Raw genomic sequence first — 19,099 nt, forward strand, 5'->3', positions numbered from 1 at the left:
ATTAATGACATACATTTAATTTTTGGGTGAACTAACCCTTTAATATAAATTATATAATTAAATTATTAGTCTTATTACAATTACTATTAAATAGTGGCAAAAATGTTTCGCCCTCAATTCTGTCTTCTATCCCATTTTCTTTTCTATACCTTATCCACCAGTTCTTCGAATGAGGACACCAGCTGCTGCCTTTTGCCTGTTAACTCTCTGTGGGCATGACACTCACTGCTCAGAACCTCAATTCTCTCTTTGATGTATCCCAGCATCCTTTGTAGCCCTCCAACTTGAGCACTAGCAAGCAAACAAAAAAATGCCTGACACTGCACAGAACATTCCAATCCACCAAAAAACATGAAGTGTGGATATCTGCTGTGATAGGGTCTTTTTTTAACACACTGTTGCATCTGCTCTTTGTCTTCTCACCTTTGTGGGTCGAGCTTCTGAAGTAACAGCTGACCTCTCTGAAGAGGCTCTGTGGATGAGTCTTTTATACAGCGCGAAAACTCTTCATGTTTCCTAGCCAGCTCGGGTAATGACAGAGGTTGAGTTTTCAGCTCCTTTATAGCAATCTCTAAGGAGCCAAGCACCTCAAATGCCTAATGACAAAAAAATATATAATGTCAATAAATCCTTTGCATGTAATACATACATACAAGTGGTTTACTAATGTTTGAGCCAATGTTGACTAACACACAAAATATTTTGACCAATTTCAATTTAACACAGACTACTGGCCAGATTTCCACTTGTAAATCAGGATCCAATCTCTTGAAGCATATATTTGAACTATTTATATTTTATGATTTATTTCAGCACAAATGTCTCCATTATGACCCTCAAAATACAGACTGCAAGACACGCAGCAAATCAGTCATCATTTATTTGACTGAATTTGATTATCTATCTTTAACTGAATGAAAGAATTGGATTTGTCCTAATTCTCAGTGAATTTTCCTTTCTAGAAAAGCCTACCAATTATATACGTTTTATGGAACTGACCGGACACTAGCCGGGTGGCTATAATTACACAGTACAGTGTGCCCACAAAGCATTAGAGCACTGGATTTACAGAAATCTTTTTTTTTTTTTTTTGAGGGTTTTCTCAACATTGCAGCATGCTCAAATCCTGACGCATACTTCTATTATTATTTTAATTAACACTCAGTGAGTCATTTAACCATATACTTTTATTTCTTTGGAAGGATTTTGCCTTACCAACACATTTTTTTGTTATTTTAAAATGATTTTAATTTTACATTATTATGATTAATTACATTTTTGGATTTTCATTAAAATTACAACTCCCCTGCTATTCCTTCACAAACCCTAGTTGCTGATAAAGTTCCAGCAAGAGGTGTGCTAATCGCAGAGTGTGAAAAAACTGGAAATATAATTGCAGGCATATTATCCAAATAGATTAAACAGTCTTTAATAATAAACAGAGAGAATACGCAGGAGAATCTAATCTAAAAGTAAAAGTTTGTGTAATGACTGATATAGTTTTTACATTTTTGTCAGTGAAGAAAGTAAACATATGGTTAATTAATATTTATGTTTTATGAATACTTTTCATAGACACATTAATTTACTGAAGGCTACCAGGAAAGCTAGGTAACTAAGTTTATTAAATTAGTTTACAGTCGTATGCCCAATACAGGCTGACAAGAGTCTAACTTTTTATTTACTGAAGGCTACAAATTGAATTGTATTAATTTACAATATGTACACATTCATTATTAATCTCATGCCAAATCTGAAAAAAAAACGGGCTGTGTTAATATTTCTTGTTTGTTTATTACATTATGAATAACATAGGCCTATTTTCAATTCAAAATGGTGAAAGTTTAGACAAAAGTTTAGTAATTTGCCTGAAACTTGTCATATTTTTAAAATGTCTGACTTAAGCAGCTGCCAAATATGAAATGTTTAGCTATTTTTTTAGTCTGTGGTTTTGCTACTTACATATCTCGCACTTGATGCCGAGTAGCCCTGCTAAAGTTCACGCTCGGCCTCATCAGCCTCTGTGTGAACATAAAGCCCGGCTACTCTGATTTGATTGGTTTTCTCAAATATTTTTTACATTTTCGAGCGTTGGCAGACCAGTGAGGTTTAGATGAATGCACACACCTCTGCTTCTGACACGCGCTCTGCGCCGCTGCGGATTTAAGAACACGCTGATTAACGTAGTCTAAAAAACGAGACGAAGCTAAATCCTCCCGCCAGTTTCATATGATTTTAAGGTTAATCACATATTTTTATGTGTGTGTGTGTGTATGTGTGTGTGTGTGTGTGTGGGGGGGGGGGAGTACTTGGGGCTTTCTGGGTTAGCCTACAATTTGATGTCATGAGCAAATAGCTCTATATCAATGTATGCAACAAATCTCTCTCTCTCTCTCTCTCTCTCTCTCTCTCTCTCTCTCTCTCTCTCTCTCTCTCTCTCTCTCTCTCTCTCTCTCTCTCTCTCTCATGACCCACTTTTATATGATTACAATATGCATCTCCACTAGGGGGTACTATCTCCAACAACAAAAACATATGACACATGAGTGTGTCACTGTGGTCAGAAGAAATATAGCCGCTGAAGTGTTTACCAAGAGTAAGGGCTCTATCAGCTCAGTTATCCAAACCTCAACTGTGTCAAAGCATGTAAAGTGCTACATTACAGTGCATACTTTATTAGCACTGCTGTAAAAGGCATTGCTCTCCTGCAGATGAGCCAGATGATTCATCATGAGGCTCCAGAACTGCTCGTGTGTAGTTTTGAGATTCTCAATCTTCTCTGACAAGCGCTGAAGTTGTGTGGACTCATTCGAGGAAAGCAGATCTGATGCCTGCTGTAGTAACCTCTCGACCAGCACACCCCAGTCCTGGTGGAAGATACCGTATTAAACACAAAGCTTAAGATGCCTAAGCGCAAATGTTATTATTTGAGCCAGTCCTTATATGAATTACCATTTAAACACAAAAAGAATATGTGTGTTATAACAGCAGGGATTTTAAGTAAGGAATGTGCTGTGGTCAAGTTCAGACACTTAAACTTGATTAATTGTAACATGATTATTTACACAATGGCAAGAAGATTAGCAGTTCAGAAATAGAGATCTAATGTTACTGTAGCTGTTGCTCAGTGGGAGATTTAACTTGCATGATGATGCCAATTTAATATTGAAAGTTATATAACAACATACCCATTTCTGTAATTAAATTATTTATTAATGTTGCTTTTTATTATTTTATTAAACGTATAAAATTATTATTAATTAGTGTTCACTGATGTCTGTTGTTTTCCCACCGAAATGATGTCACATCCTATGGAAGCTCGTTTCCGCCGGTAATTGCGATTTATAAACTTTCAGGAATAAAAGGTCAGAATTGTGAGATATAAAGTAAGAATTGTGAGTTTATATATGACTTCTTTACTCAGAAGTGTGAGATATAAACTTTCAGGAATAAAAGGTCAGAATTGTGAGATATCTCACACTTCTGAGTAAAGAAGTCATATATAAACTCACAATTCTTACTTTATATCTCACACTTCTGAGTAAAGAAGTCATATATAAACTCACAATTCTTACTTTATATCTCACACTTCTGAGAAAAAATTCTGAATTGCGAGATGTAAACGTTTACACAAAAGAATCACACTTATCTTTCAAAATGCTGGAAACAAGCTTCCATACACATCCAGGGCATTTAAGTATCTTTTATAAACATGCCTTTGAAAAAAATTATAATTACAAAACAATGACATATTTTAAGATATATCAGTACAAATTACTTATGAAAAAAAAAAAAAGTATGGATTATGGTTTAAGTCTTGTATATGAAGCCGGGAGTTTAAATTATGTCTTTTGAAACATATAACACCTGAAATATTTTAATAAAAATAGCAGTCAGTGCACAACAAAAACCGAGACAGAGCCAACATGGCAATATCCACTCAAATCAAAGCATTTAAAATACAGTTATAAAGTTTACTCATTCTATTGCGAAAACATTTGTTTTTGAAAAAACTGTACGTTCTCCATTTTGAGTTTAATATTTGATCTAATATATTAAGGTATATGTGCTTTATTTAAATTGTGAATTAAATTGAAGCCAAATTTTTACTAAAAAAAAGAAGATCGCTTACCTTGGCTTTCTGTTCCAACTCTTTGCATTCATGTAGTAAGTCCTCATTTTCTGACAGAGATGAACCCAAATCATTTTTTTCCAGAAGTAAAGTAGTTTTTTCCTTAAACCATTGTGTAACCTGTTTAAATGCACATATTTAACATTTTATTTTCAAATGTAATATTTTTTATTTGCTGTCTTAATGACAGCAATATATTAAGGTACATTGATAATGTAATTATTATGTTAAGACTTGTACAGTACCAATCTGACAAATAAAACCTGATGATAATGTTTTCCAGGAATTAGTGTATGTTCTAAAGAGCTCCAATAGAAGCAAAACCATCTTGACTCTAAGCTTTTTTTATTCAATTGTTTTATTTATTTATTTGATCATCTTAAATATGAATTGATTCACAGTAGTTTCATTCAACAGTATACATTCAGTAATTCAGCAGTTTACATTAATTATTATTTTAAATGTAACATTGTTATTCAAAACATTAGTGAAAGCAGTAAGAGCTTTCCACAGGGATCATATCAAACACAAGCATGTGCCCTGTCCCCTCTCAGCATGTTAAGTATGCTGGCCAGTTATTTTAGTTCAACATTTTTAAAAGGCAGCCAGTCATCAGCGTGTTTTTGCAGTGTGCTTTGAGCATGCTTAAATAACCTTAACCATGTGAGTCTGTACAATAAGTGAACTCACAAAAAGCCACTTTCAAACATTATGACTTTCACGTTAGCTATTATTCATCATATCATATTTCCTTGCCAAGCATTGCACAATGGCAGTAAGGTTATTTATAGGCTTCTGTGAAATACTGGATGTGGAACTTCATATTGTCTAAAGAGACTTTTTTTCAGGATTGTGGCTGGTTTCTTCATGGAGCACAGCCAGACATGCTCTGCTTTCATTTTATTCTCTTGTCGTATGGTAGATATCTTAAAGTTGGGGTAAGTGCTTTCTTGTAACCGTTGTTGATATTTCAAATCACCAAAACAAACACACCCATATTTTGATAGCTCCGCCCCACATATCTGTAACACAGGCAATGACTATGGTGGAATCTGTGTGTTACTATGGTAATCCAGATCGAATGTTCAGGAAAAAGTAACCCCTTCTGTCACAAAAATACAAATCGTTCTCATGAACAACTTAATGGCACGAGCACGACACACCAACTAAACAAAGAAATTACAATTATGACCAGATTAGCGGATTATATGGATCAACAAAAGAGGAAACAAAAATATATTAGGAGTATAGTATCTTACTTGTAGGACACATTTTGTTTGCTGATGCTTGAAACAGAAGTTTAGACGCTCCAGGTTTATACAGCGTGGAAATGAACGGGTCTTTATCATTGCTTAAGTGAACGAAGATACGATTGCAAATGGACAAACAAGTGAACATGACAGACGAGCATTTTCAAGCCAAAGCCAGCATGCTGTATATTAGTTATTGGAAACAAAACAAAACCAATGTTACTCGCCTATCGAGAAGAAATAAAGCAACCTCGAACTTCCAACTGCAGCCCTTCGTGCTCCTCGAGTTCTCTCCACACTCTAAAAAATGGGTTGGGTTGGAAATGGATAAACCGAAGTAAATGGACCCATTCAAACAACCCAATTTCTGGGTTTGTCCATTTTCAAACCAACTTGGGTTGTTTTTAATCCAGCATATTTTAGAGTGCAGCACTGAAAAGTGATACTTCTTGCCTGATAGCCTTCTTTTGTTCTACAGACATTTTCCCCTTTTTCCTTTTATCTGCCATCTCTCTCTTTCTGTCATCTCTCAGCTAATGCCCGTCCTGTGTGTGTTGTGTCTTTTGAATAATGATGTGCACTGAACGCTCATCTCCGTCATTAGTAGACACGCCCCTTACTGCTGATGGGCTACAAGTTTGTTTATGTACTCAGCCCGAGTCCGTTTTGTAAAGCGGTTTTGAAAAAACACTTACCCCACCTTTAAAAGAACAATCAGTAAATTATACGACTTTATTCAGCATTGTCTTCTCTTCCGTGTTTGTTTTCAAAACAAACCCGGAAGAGAAGACAATGCTGAATAATGTCATAGATTTTGTTATTTTGGGACCAAAATGTATTTTCAATGCTTCAAGAGATTCTAACTAACCCCCAGATGTGGACGACTTTGATGATGTTTTTATTACCTTTCTGGTCATTCTGGAAAGGGACAGTATACTGTGCATACGTTTTCTATGGAGAGACAGAAAGCTCTCACACTAAATATAAAATATCTTAAACTGTGTTCCGAAGATGAACGGAGATCTTACGGGTGTGGAACGAGTCATTAATTACATCATTTTCATTTTTGGGAGAACTAACCCTTTAAAATTAGTTAATAGTGGCTCTTGCATTCTTCTGTTGCAATTCTCAGTGCAACTGATGGCAAATATTCATTTTTACTTAACTTGAGACACAAAATATCCAGTGTCTATAATAAAAAAATATACTTTTTCTTCTGCCAGGGTGACTTACCTCCTGTTCCTGTCGTTCCCATTGGCAAATGTTGTAGATTGTTTCCAGCTCATGCTGCTGTTGTCTCATGCAAAGGTCCACTTGCCTGCGTCTGTCCTGCAGAATCTCCATCAGACCTTCAACCTTTCCAAAGCTGCTCCGGGCTCCATGAGAAGCTCTGCCATACTGCAGGGCCTTCTCGGACTGGAAGTCCTTCAAAAATTCCAGCAACTCACGACTCTTATTCAACACCAGCATTGACTTCTCCAACATCCCTGAGGACAGAGTACAAGCTCTGATATATATATATATACATATATATACACTGATGTTTTTATTCTACAGTGTCTATGATTTTAAAAAAAGCTCTATGCACACTTATTTTGACGTTCATATGTGCATGTTGTTGATCTCATTCCAGTGTTTTTTTCTACTGTCAATCTAACAAAACGTCCACTATGGATTGTGCCTTTGTTGCTAGGGTGTTGGGAGCATCATTAGTCAGTTGCTATGGTGTTCAGGTGGCTGTGAGTAGCAAGGGTGTTCAGAATGGTGCCTATGGTTAGTTTAGTTTGAATGACAGACAAACCTGGGGAACAAAGCTCTTACCTCTTCTAATAGTGCCATGTGTCTGAAGCAATTCATTCATGTTGTCTGCAGTGGTGGACTTCTGGGCGATACTATGAAAGTCCTCAGCTTCGTCTATCCTGATTGCAAACTATAATAATAAGATGAAAAAAAATTAAAGGCAGATTAAAAGACTTAAAAATAAAGGTTTATGGAGATATTAATGAAAAAAATATTCAAGCATTGAAGTTTAGGGTTGGTAAGATTTATTAATGTTTTTGGAAAAAAGTCTCAACAAGACTGCATGTATTTAATCAGAAATACAGTAAAAATATAATTATTATAAAATATTATTACAGTTTAAAATAACTGTTTAAAAATATTTTAAAATGTAATTTATTCCTGACATTAAATGTCAAAGCTGAATTTAAATTGTCACATTATCCTTCAGAAATCATTTTAACATGTTAATTTGGTGCACAAGAAACATTTCTTATACTGCTTAATATTTTAAGAGGAAACTAAAAAATAATAAAAGTAAAATAAAGTGTAACATATAACTGATACATAATTACATGCAACTAACCCTAACCAAATCCTAATCCTAACCTTTTACCAGTAAAGTACATGTACAGCAGCTACTTAATATTACAAGACACCTAAAAAATAAAGTGTAACCCAAAAAGTACAGTATGCAAAAACAAACATGCGATCTCCGTAGGCGAACCAAACAGATGGAAACTCATTTGCGACTTTGAATCAAGTCGCAAAAAAAAAAGAAAGACTTGCGACTTGACTTGGACTCGCGAACAACTGACCTGAAGCTTGTCATGGACTTGAAGACTGAGACTTGTGGAAACAATGCAAGTTGTTTGGCATGGCATCCCAATTACGTTCTCAATTTACTACCCCATGACACAGCACAGCACGAAACACCACATTTTACTATTCATGAATTTACAGATATGTGCTGCAGCAGCAAATACCACAAAACATTTCTAAACACACAAGCCAGCAAGCGCATGATGCTTTTGAAAGCACGCAAATTCATCACCCATTAAAAAACTGCTAAGAAATAAATTAGCAACAAATAATAACAATATAGTCAAGCCTTACCGTACAAAACTTTGTAATTTAATTTGAAAATCAATCAATTAATCCGAAGGGAAGCTGTGGTGTTGCACAGCAGCAGAAGCTTGCTTGCAGCTTAGTTAGTTACACATTTCCATGTCCTTTTCATGTTTTTCCCCAAAGTAGGCTATTTGCTTACATATGCATATAATACAGATTTACCAAGGTAATTTGCATCTGGATTGCACAAACGCTTTCATACACAGTTTATGACCCTGTCGGAATCATTTCCACAAACGAGACATGCAAATGGAAATGGTTCTTTGTGTCATTACGTTACTATAATGATGTCCATATCACAGACTGTAAAACACAGGTCCATACACGGGTTTTGTTAAAAATATTGCTAAAAATAGAACAAAGATTTGACTTGGACCCTAAAGACTTGAGACTTCACTTGAACCTAAGAGACTTGTGAACATGTCTGTAGGCAAACACTCTCATTGTGCTGTTTTCTTTCATGCATTTCAAAAATACTTGAGTTATTGGTTTGAATCAAACAACTATTTGTTTGATTAATATTAAAACCATTTCTGAGTAAAAGGGGAAAAAATGAATAAAAAAAGATGCCACTCTTATTAAAGCAAATATCAAATGTTACCAAAACAGTAGGCTACTGTTTTGTATTAATCAGTATTTTTGGTTTGCATAGAATCAATTTATTATTGTGGCGGTTACTTCAAAAGTTCCCACTAAATCAGTTGTTAATGGAATCACTATTCCTTTTGATTCCCATCTCAGAACGAATGATAGCTGAGATCTGGTATACGTCACATTTCTTTCAGCATCTGTTCGGAAACGGTGTGTGTACTCTGCATGACCAGGTTCTGGTGAATGACTGCTCCATCATATCACATAAATGATAGCAGCAGCAACCTTCAACAGATGAATGGATTTAACTATGTACATCATCAGAACGGTAATTTAGAAGGAAGCATGTGTGTTGAAATGCTATCAGCAAAACAAATATTGTTCTGAAACATGTTCAACGTTTGTTTTCGCTTTCGGCTTCTGTCAAAACAGCAGCATGTGACCTTGCTGATGAGTCATCTTTTATCTAGAATTTCTGACTAAAGCAGATATCAAAGTAATGTGACTAGCTTCAGATCACTGAAGATATACAGAAACAACTGTGCACCATAAAAAACTGAACAAATATACAACGTTGTATGTTCAATATCAAATAGCACCATGGTTCCCAACTTTAAAGCTGTAAAAACAAAAAACGTCATTGTTTTGTGCAGTACACTGTGTATTGCACTCCCTGCAGACTGTTAAACAATCAGAGACCAAGCCTTTTTTATTGTTTTTAAAAGCTGCTGGTTATGAAAATAATGGTGCGATATGTTGCAAAATTATAACAATGGGCTTTTAAAGTTACAAAATGTCACTTCTGTTATGCACAGTGGTCTCTAAAGGTACTTTGAGACATAAGCCACACTTCTCTTTGACATTTCCTGCTTAAAACAACATTAAGCATGCTTCATGGTTGGGTTCTCAGCAGGGTTATACAATTATTTAAAAGTATAATTTTTAAAAGTGGGGTAAATGTTATTTCAAACATATATTAGGACTATAGTAACTTATTTGTCAGACACATTATGAGCTGATGCTTGAAACTGCAGACTGTGGGGAGATTTAGATCAGGGATGGGCAACTTTGGTCCTGGAGGGCCACTGTCCTGCAGAGTTTAGCTCCAACCTTAATCAAACACACCTGATCCAGCTAATTAATGTTTTAGGATTTCTAGAAATCTACAAGTAGGTGCGGTTTTTGATTAGGGTTAGAGCTAAACTCTGCAGGACAGTGGCCCTCCAGGATCGAAGTTGCCCATCCCTGATTTAGATGCTCCATACGGTGTAGAAATGAACGGGTCTTTATTATCGCTAAAGTGAGCCACAATATGATACGATCGCAAATGGACAAACAAGTGAACATGAACACGCGATTCTCACCATCAATATTAGACACGGCCCTTACTGCTGATTGGCTATAAGTTTATTATTGGACTCGGCCCAATAACAAACTCATAGCCAATCAGCAGTAAGGGCCGTGTCTAATAATGATGGTGAGAAGAGAGCGCTTAGTGCATGTCATTATTCAAAACACATCACACACATGACGGACATTACCCGAGAACATTAACATATGCTGGCTTTCGCTTGAATATGCTCGTGTGTCATGTTCGCTTGTTTGTCCATTTGCGATCGTATTATTGTGGCTCACTTTAGCGATGATAAAGACCTGTTCATTTCCACATTGTATTGATCATTTAAATCTCCCCACTGTCTGCAGTTTCAAGCATCAGGGGGTAGGGGCGTGTGTGTTTTGGTGATTTGAAATAACTACAACATTAAGCAGAAAGCACTTACCCCACCTTTAAGAAATACAGCAGAACTTGAGTCTGGTCAAATGTTTGGATCCCAGCAAACAACTTGGTTTATTTTAATTGTGTCCCGGAACGCATCTGAGGATTATATTTTTGCTCTGAGCATTTTGTTTTGTATATGAGGCACAGTGTAATGGAGAGTTCGCAAAGAAACTTCTGTTGACAGATGAAGCAGCCAACTACACTGGAACTGATACCAGCGGGATTACAAACAATTAATGATTTTATAAAGCTTTGTCTGTAAATGACGGGTTTATGGATAATGTTTTCAAAATGAATCATGTGTAATAGCAAGTTGGTGTTGATAGGGTTTTCTTATACAATGATGAGGCTAGCCAATCATAACAGTCACCGTTTACGGACAAGCTGCCGCTTAAAACGGATCATTTCAGACAGAGGGTCCTAATATTGTGTTGGCACCCCTTTTAGTTTCAAACCAGCCCAGACCAATTCAGGCATGTACTTCACTAGACCCCTAAAGGTGTGCTGTGGTATCTGGCACCAAGATGTTAGCAACAGATCGTTTAAGTCCTGTAAATTGTGAGGTGGGGCCTCCAAGAATCGTACTTGTTTGTTCAAAACATCCCACAGATGCTTGATTGGATTGAGATCTGGGGAATTTGGAGGCCAAATCAACACCTCAAACTCTTTTCAAACCATTTTTCTCTTTTGAAAAAGGCCAAAGCCACCAGGGAATACCGTTTCCATGAAAGGGCGTACATGGTCTGCAACAATGCTTAGGTAGGTGGTACGTGTCAAAGTAACATCCACATGGACGGCAGGACCCAAGGCTTGCCTTTTTTCCATAGTGCATCCTGGTGCCCAAACAACATTAGGGTGATTTATTAATGACATAAATTTCATTTTTGGGTGAACTAACCTTTTAACCCTCTGTCTGAAATGATGGTTTTAATGGTCATTTAATTTCATATATATAGCGCAAAAAACTGTTAACATTACATGTTCACCTCAAAGACCACAATACATTTTTAGCCAAGGGAGTTAGTTTTGAGTTTAATATGTTTTATCAAATGATCAAGGAAAACTAGATTGCTCATGATAATGCATTAAACAACTATTGCAATTTTGCTACAGCGAGTCTCTAAGGTTTCAAGCATGTCAGCAGGTCCTATAGGCTCTAGGCAACTACATTACCTCCAGAGCACACTCAAAGAATTGGCAAGCCAAGATCAGGAGGGATCTCCTCTTCTCCAGGTGGGTCACCAGTGTTTTCCAAGCCTCGCTGAGAGAGACAGCCATTGCCTCATACACCAACCTCTCTCCTTCCTTCTGAGCTGCTGTTTTATCTGCCTCTTCCAGCAAAGCCCACACACCTCCTTCATTTTTCTGTTAAATTAAAAAGTCAATTATTAGACAGTGCTCTAGCATATTAATTGCACGCAGCTTTCTTTTATTTAAACTGTAAACAAGCAGCAGCTCACATGCTGATTAAACACGTCTGGTGGGCAGATGCACATAAGCACATGATGAAATATTCAGTAACGTGCAATGCCATTTTAACTGTGGTAGAGGTTGGTTTTTTTTATTTCTTATTAAAGGGTGTACACTCCATTCCGGGTCTGTAGTTACTTTTGGTCAGATAGCAGCTCTGAAAATAGTTTGGAACAGTCTGACTTTTTTCAAATATGGCACAGCAATGGTTCTAGCATATAATTGTGTGTTCAAATCAATATTTTTAAGGCAGTTCAAAGCAGCAAGGAACTATCGTTGTAAGGTCTGAAAACATCACTTTTTGGCATATGACAGATGTAAAGCCAGCTATTTGGAATTGGCAGTATAAAAGTGTCTTATGTCTGTACAGAATGTTAAACATCTGTTTTTAATTTCTCTTCATTAAATCCTTGATTTTTACCCTGCAAATCTCTTTATAATTCACCTTCAAAACATTCATCATAAATGGAATCATCCCACTGAAATGAGCAGATTTATAACAAACATATTTCAAAGGCTCAAATGAAACATTAAAGAACCTTGCAGTTAAACTGATAGGGGGGTCTTAAATAGTCATTAAAGTTCAGGAGCTATAATGATGCCTCGGCAACATAGCGTCAGTGAAAATGCCATTAATCAATTCCTCATGGTTCTGTGAGAAAGACATTGGGCTTAAGATAAGGCATCGAAAGAACAGAAAACTATACAAATACATGCTAGCCAAACGTTTGAACACATACTATTTTTGTTACTTTTCAGAATAATAATAGTGTTTACATTAACACTAAAATAAAACTATAGTTTGGATTCATCAAATGTGTACTAGATTTATGTAGTGCATTCTGTGATGCTTTTAAAAAAATATTGAATGAGTTATGTACAGTATGCTGCATGACATACTGTATACAGTAACAATAATACACACACACACACACACACACACACACACACACACACACATATATATATATATATATATATATATATATATAAACACACACACATACATATATTAAATAAATACATACATACATACATACACACACTAACAAACACATGAATACGCACATATGTATATGTACATATTTATATATATATATATATATATATATATATATATATATATATATACACACATACATATACACACACATACATACATAAACACACACATAACAGTACACATACATATAAACACAGTAATCCTATAAAATATTATTACTATTTAGCAATTATAATAAACATTTTCTATCATGAACAATACCTTAAAATGTATTCTATTCCTGTGATATAAAAATATGAGTTTTCAGCATCATTACTTCAGTCTTCTAAAGTAATGATATTTCTTATTATTATCAATTTTGAAAACAATTTTTTGTGTCTAAGGGATGGAGCTAAAACATGCAGGACAGAAGACCTCAAGGGCTAGAGTTGGCCACCTCTGTTCTACCATAAAATGAGCTGTGTGAAACAATGCAAGGAAAATGCAAAGAAAAATGTAGTCAGCTAAATATAATAATATCAGTTTTACATGTGAATATTAACATTTGCATGTACATTTAAAAAAAAAAAAAAATCAAAATACATATACTGAGAAATGGGGACCGTGTACAGGGGGCCTAGCGAAACAAGATTTCTACTGGACCGTCCACTCCCCGCAACTTTCATCCAGGAATACGCAATAATGCAATGACCAGAACAGGGCCCAGTTTACCTTGAGACAACACCACTCATTGTCAATACTGTGGATAATCCTTTTTACCCCTTAATAGGGCAATGTATCCTGGGAGATACAACTCATAAAATCCGAACTATATCAAATATTTTTATATAATTGCTAAATAGATATAAAAAAATGACATGAAAAAAAATTTCTGATCGTTTTCCACTCTTATCTTTTTAAGAATTAAAGAGATACCTTAAGTTTTGCAAGCAGTTGCTCGTGTTCATCTAGAAGCTTCTTGGTCTCATCTTGGTTGTTTCCAATCTCCAAGAGGTTGGGTTGCGCTTCAATCAGTTGTAGATGCACCAGCTCCCCACACTTTAAACACACATGCACATGGAAGTGTTAATGTTTGGTTGTGTTTCTGCATATGCATCTCTTGTATCCACGTGGCCCCTAGTGCATTTCACAGACAGTAAACAAGACTACTCCACTGGCCCATTGCCAAAGCGCACTTCAATTTCAATGCCAAGACCCCTCAGTGAATTCTATTGCTAGTCCCAATGCAAACTTTGGCATGCAAATTACACAGATCTTAAATTCACATTGCAATTTGCAAGTACAGGCCATTCTGAGACTGAAATGTGAAGCTTCCACAGCTGCCACAGCCTGTCATGTTTGTTAAACAGATGCAAAAAATACAGTTTAAGGTATGTGGTCTGATGGCCAATTATGAGCTCTATGTACATTAAAGTGCCCCAATTATGCCATTTTAAATGTTCCTAATTTTGTTTTGGAGGTCTTCTACAATACATGCATCCAAGGTCAAAAAACACTTTAATTTTCAAATAATAATATTAATTGTATCACCTCTTTTCTAACAGTGCCTAAAACGGCTCAGTAAAGGATTCAGTCTTTCTAAATGCCTCCTTTCCAAGAGCGTCCTCTGCTCTGATTGGTCAGATGGCCCAGTCCATTAGGATTGATCTACCACTTAATGAGTGTGTCAGAAATGAAATGACCATTATCATATCTTTATCTCTGGAGGCTTCCTTATCACTTGATACACAGTGATACAAACAGTAACAATGGCGTCGGTATTATTATTCATCCAAAGTGTATTTGCAGTGCAGAAAACAGTGTCTTTGACATGTCAACAAACATATTTGAAAAAGCATAATAGGTGCATATATATATAGGGACTATTGTAGAGGACGTGGTGGTCTTTAAAACCAACATGTAATTAACAGCTTTGTGTATGAAGAACAAGCCATTTAAACAAAGAAAAGGGTGAGTACTTTTTTCCTAAAAAGCCAATGATGTAAAACCTCCTGCAAAACTGGTGGAGGAAAGATTATCAGTGAATAAAAACTTAAATAAATAACAACTTAAAAGCTATCAAATGACTTCAGAAGTCTGGAAGAGAGCCAGCATTGAATTGACTACTTTGAGCTTTTTGGACGCTAACATGGCTATATTAACAGCATATAAGTTACAATAAGTAAAAATATTAATTTTGGGATGAACTATTCCTTGAAACCTTGAAGCAGAAAGACTGCAGTGTACTTCTAACAAGCACAGATTAGATAATAAGACAGGAGGATGAACGGTTGCAGAGAATCATGAATAATTCAGGCCATTAGTAGTTTGGACCATCACAGAGCTCTGTGTTTTTTTCACAGCAGTTTTTGTCTTCCCATTAAGTCACTATGTCTGGCATTTTGGACAATTTACAGTGCATGGAATTCTCTCATGGAAAAACAAAAGGTTTTATTGATAGCCTAAGCCAAAAGTCTGTTGAATAACCCAAGTGGTGTGTTCATGACATTACCAGGGAAATCAGTTTCCTTTCCTTGTTTTTAGAGCTTTAGATAAATCAGTGAAGATTTCACGACGAGTTTAAATCACATGCAACTACTCCGTTTTTATTTATGTATTATTAAGAAAGGAATAGTTCACCCAAAAATGTGAATTCAGTCCCCATCCACTTACGCTGTATGGAAAAGAGCTGGGTAGTGTTGTTGCTCTAAAACGGCAACTAATAAAAATTGAATATTGATTTTGGTAATCGAACATAAATAGAAATGTATTCATAACTAACTAACTGAAATAAGTTGAAGAACTCAAATTACATCAACCCCATTCCCCTTAAAAAAATAAAATCACAAAAATATTACACTTAAATGAAATTGAAAACTGTAAAACATAGACAAAAAAAATCAAAATATTATAGATTATAATAAACTAAAATAGCACTGCATTTGGGAAATTCTGCAGAACCTCTTCTTGTGGTTTCCACATATTAAGCCATTTCAAGACATACTGAAACAGCAGTACAGTACAAGTCAACCTTAAACACCAAATAATGTTATTATTAACTGAACAATGGTCATCTGAAAGAATTATAACTTACCAGTAACAAACAATTCATATGTTTACACTACAAACAGTCTTTGCATTTTAAAGTACCGGTAGAATAGTTCAAATTGAAATACCTTGAGCACTGCTACAACAATCTGTGAGTCTCCAGCCTGTACGGCCACAGTGCTGATTGTGGTTGTGGAAGGCTGACCTCCAGCATCACCTTCACTGGACATTGTGGACATTCTCCCCTCGAGTCCACACATCCAAGAATCAGAAAGGTCAGAACAAAGTTCAGTATGCACAGAATCTTTCTGTAATCCAAATCTTCCTTTTTTAGAAGTCCATAACTGTCCCAGGGGGAGGCTTAACCCAAACAGAGTAAAGTCTCTGAGGTTTTTTAAAGTGACACAGCCCAGGTCCACATCAAAGATCCACTTGCCCCGCAGGTAAACTCTGCAATCCCTCAACAGACTTTCAGAATGGCTGGACCATTGCAGGCACCACCAGGACCACTGGCCTGAATGAACAGTATGGTGCAAACACAGCCGTCTATGTTGACAGGGCAGAGAGAGGCGTGTTAAAAATAGAAATATCCACTAAGTTTATCACACTGTGCAGAGAGCCATTCGACACACCCCCGTTTGGTTGCTTTAGTGCGTCTGTTGCTCTTTCTCCTCCCCTTGCATTTGTCTCACTTTAAACTTTGCTTTTCATCACAATACAACATATTAGAAAATATGGCATACTCACAAGAAGAAAACCTAAAACCTCAACAAAAAGCACTAAATATTTATAACATAAAGCACAAATAGTAAGTTTTAGTCATTCACTAAAAATCTTCCCATGACGCTTTCATGAGTGAAGCAGTAATGTCTTTTTCTTTCATAAATTATTTGTTGAATCTTTTCAATAATACAATTCACAAAACTGTATAAATGATTTGCTCTCAAATGACACTCATCTGATTTAGAAGATCATCTGACATATGCAACTCAGTGGAGGGTAATATCTTATATATTTTGGTCTGTCACACTATTATACGGCTCCAGAACACCAGCACACAAGCCACACACTTAAAAAATACCTCTTAAAAGTTAAGGGTTTGGGTAAGGATTTTTAAAGTCCCCCTGTAGTCAATAATGTTATCCCATAAACCTCATCTTTGAACACCCAATGACATATTTGAATGTTTTTTTCCTGTAAAAAAAAAAAATCTTTAGGCCATAAAATAGCTTGAATGTAATGTAACAACCCGCATGCATATGCAAAGTATCCCCGCCTCCACTCACTCACACCAGCTCAGAGATCCACTCAACTTTACTATAGTAAACCACTGCACAATGGCAAGTGGAAATATGGTTTAGTTCAGCCATATGTGTTCGAACCAAAAACTGACTCTGAAGAAGTGGAAGAGTGAATTATAAAGGCTGGGTATCACTTTGGACACAAAGCGATAATTAATATGATTAGGATTTTGCTTGAATACATTATCAAACAGTTAATAATGTGTTTCTGTGTTACACAAACCATTGCTGAAGTTCACCATCTTAGTCTGCCTTCTAAAAATCAGCATCTGTAGAAATGCTTTGAACAACTTGGAACGTCAATGGAGAAAAGCATATAGGTATCATAATTATAACTATCATAACATAATATACATTATATACACTCTAAAAAAAATGCTGGGTTGAAAATGCACTAACCCACCAATTGAGTTGTTTTAACCCAGTGGTTGGGTTAAATGTTGCTTAAGACAACCCAATTGCTGGGTAAGAACAACTCAACCATTGGGTTAAAACAACCCAATTGTTGGGTTGGTGCATTTTCAACCCAACTTGGGTTGTTTTTAACCCAGCATTTTTTAGAGTGTACAATATACACTACCCGTCAAAAGTTTTAGAACTGTAACATTTTTAATGTTTTTAAAAAGAAGTATTGTCTTTTCACCAAGAAGTCTTCTCACGTCTTCTCGCTTCTTTACTCTTAGCAGTGTGCCACAAGTGTCACAGCAGCTGCTGAGCAAACACATCATAACATAACTTTTTAAACACACTTAAATGTATCTAATATGATAAACAGAATAGCGTTACCTCATACTCATGAACGGAAAAACGGAAATGGCGCCCGCAGCTGTGTCATAATAAAAGTCCTGTCATAATAAAAGTCCCGGTGCTCGCGAGCCGAGTGTTGCTCAACAATCTCTCCAGCGGCCTTGCTCAGCTCCCACAACATTCTGTCATGCTCTGCTACATACTACAGTAACGTTAATCATCGCCTCCATGAACATGAGTCCTATCCCGATTCTTTTCCACTGGCTGTGAGGTGAAAACCACATGTCCTCCTAAGATTCTGTGCTCAAACTTGGCATCATCAAATTACGCCTGTTTTGAATAGGCGCCCTCTAGGGGATGGAAAATGTACATAGTGCAGCTTTTAAAGAAATTAATACATTTATTTAGCACGGATGCATAATTGATCAAGTGACAGTATAAATAAACACTTATAATATTGCAAAAGCTTTTATATTTAAGACAAATGCTGTTCTTTTGAACTTTCTATTCATCAAAGAATCATTTTTATTTTATTTTATTTTTACAAAATGTTTCAACATTGATAATAATAATAAATGTTTCTTGAGCAGGAAACATTAGAATGATGTCTGAAGGATGACGTGACACGGAAGACTGAAATAATGATGCTGAAAATTCAGCTATGTGTCACAGGAATAAATTACATTATTTTAATAATATTTCCCAATTTTAAAGGTGTGTTTTTTTTCTTCTAATAATATAAATGCAGCCTTGGTGAGAAAAAGAGAACATTAAAAAAATCTTACCGTTCTAAAACTTTTGACCTGGGCACATAATGCACCCAGCTTTGTTGCTAAATGCACCCGATTTGTCATATGAACAGAAAAATATACTGGGATAACCTGGCTT

General features: G+C 35.9%; 1 protein-coding gene across 1 annotated transcript in view; it reads right to left on the bottom strand.

Moving 5' to 3' along the window:
• ccdc141 (coiled-coil domain containing 141) overlaps positions 1 to 17,715 on the bottom strand; it is a 41,580-nt gene extending 23,865 nt beyond the window's left edge. The window contains exons 1-10 of the mRNA XM_067444425.1: positions 17,688 to 17,715; positions 16,292 to 16,709; positions 14,052 to 14,174; positions 11,837 to 12,028; positions 7,204 to 7,312; positions 6,616 to 6,869; positions 4,133 to 4,252; positions 2,673 to 2,867; positions 424 to 596; positions 150 to 291 (exon numbers count right to left, since the gene is read on the bottom strand). Of these exons, the coding sequence (XP_067300526.1) occupies positions 150 to 291; positions 424 to 596; positions 2,673 to 2,867; positions 4,133 to 4,252; positions 6,616 to 6,869; positions 7,204 to 7,312; positions 11,837 to 12,028; positions 14,052 to 14,174; positions 16,292 to 16,423 (1,440 nt within the window). The 5' untranslated portion in view covers positions 16,424 to 16,709; positions 17,688 to 17,715. The remainder of the gene's footprint in view (positions 1 to 149; positions 292 to 423; positions 597 to 2,672; positions 2,868 to 4,132; positions 4,253 to 6,615; positions 6,870 to 7,203; positions 7,313 to 11,836; positions 12,029 to 14,051; positions 14,175 to 16,291; positions 16,710 to 17,687) is intronic.
• Positions 17,716 to 19,099: the final 1,384 nt, after the last annotated feature.

Source organism: Pseudorasbora parva, chromosome 5, assembly GCF_024679245.1.
Source record: "Pseudorasbora parva isolate DD20220531a chromosome 5, ASM2467924v1, whole genome shotgun sequence".
In the NCBI taxonomy this organism is placed as follows: domain Eukaryota; kingdom Metazoa; phylum Chordata; class Actinopteri; order Cypriniformes; family Gobionidae; genus Pseudorasbora; species Pseudorasbora parva.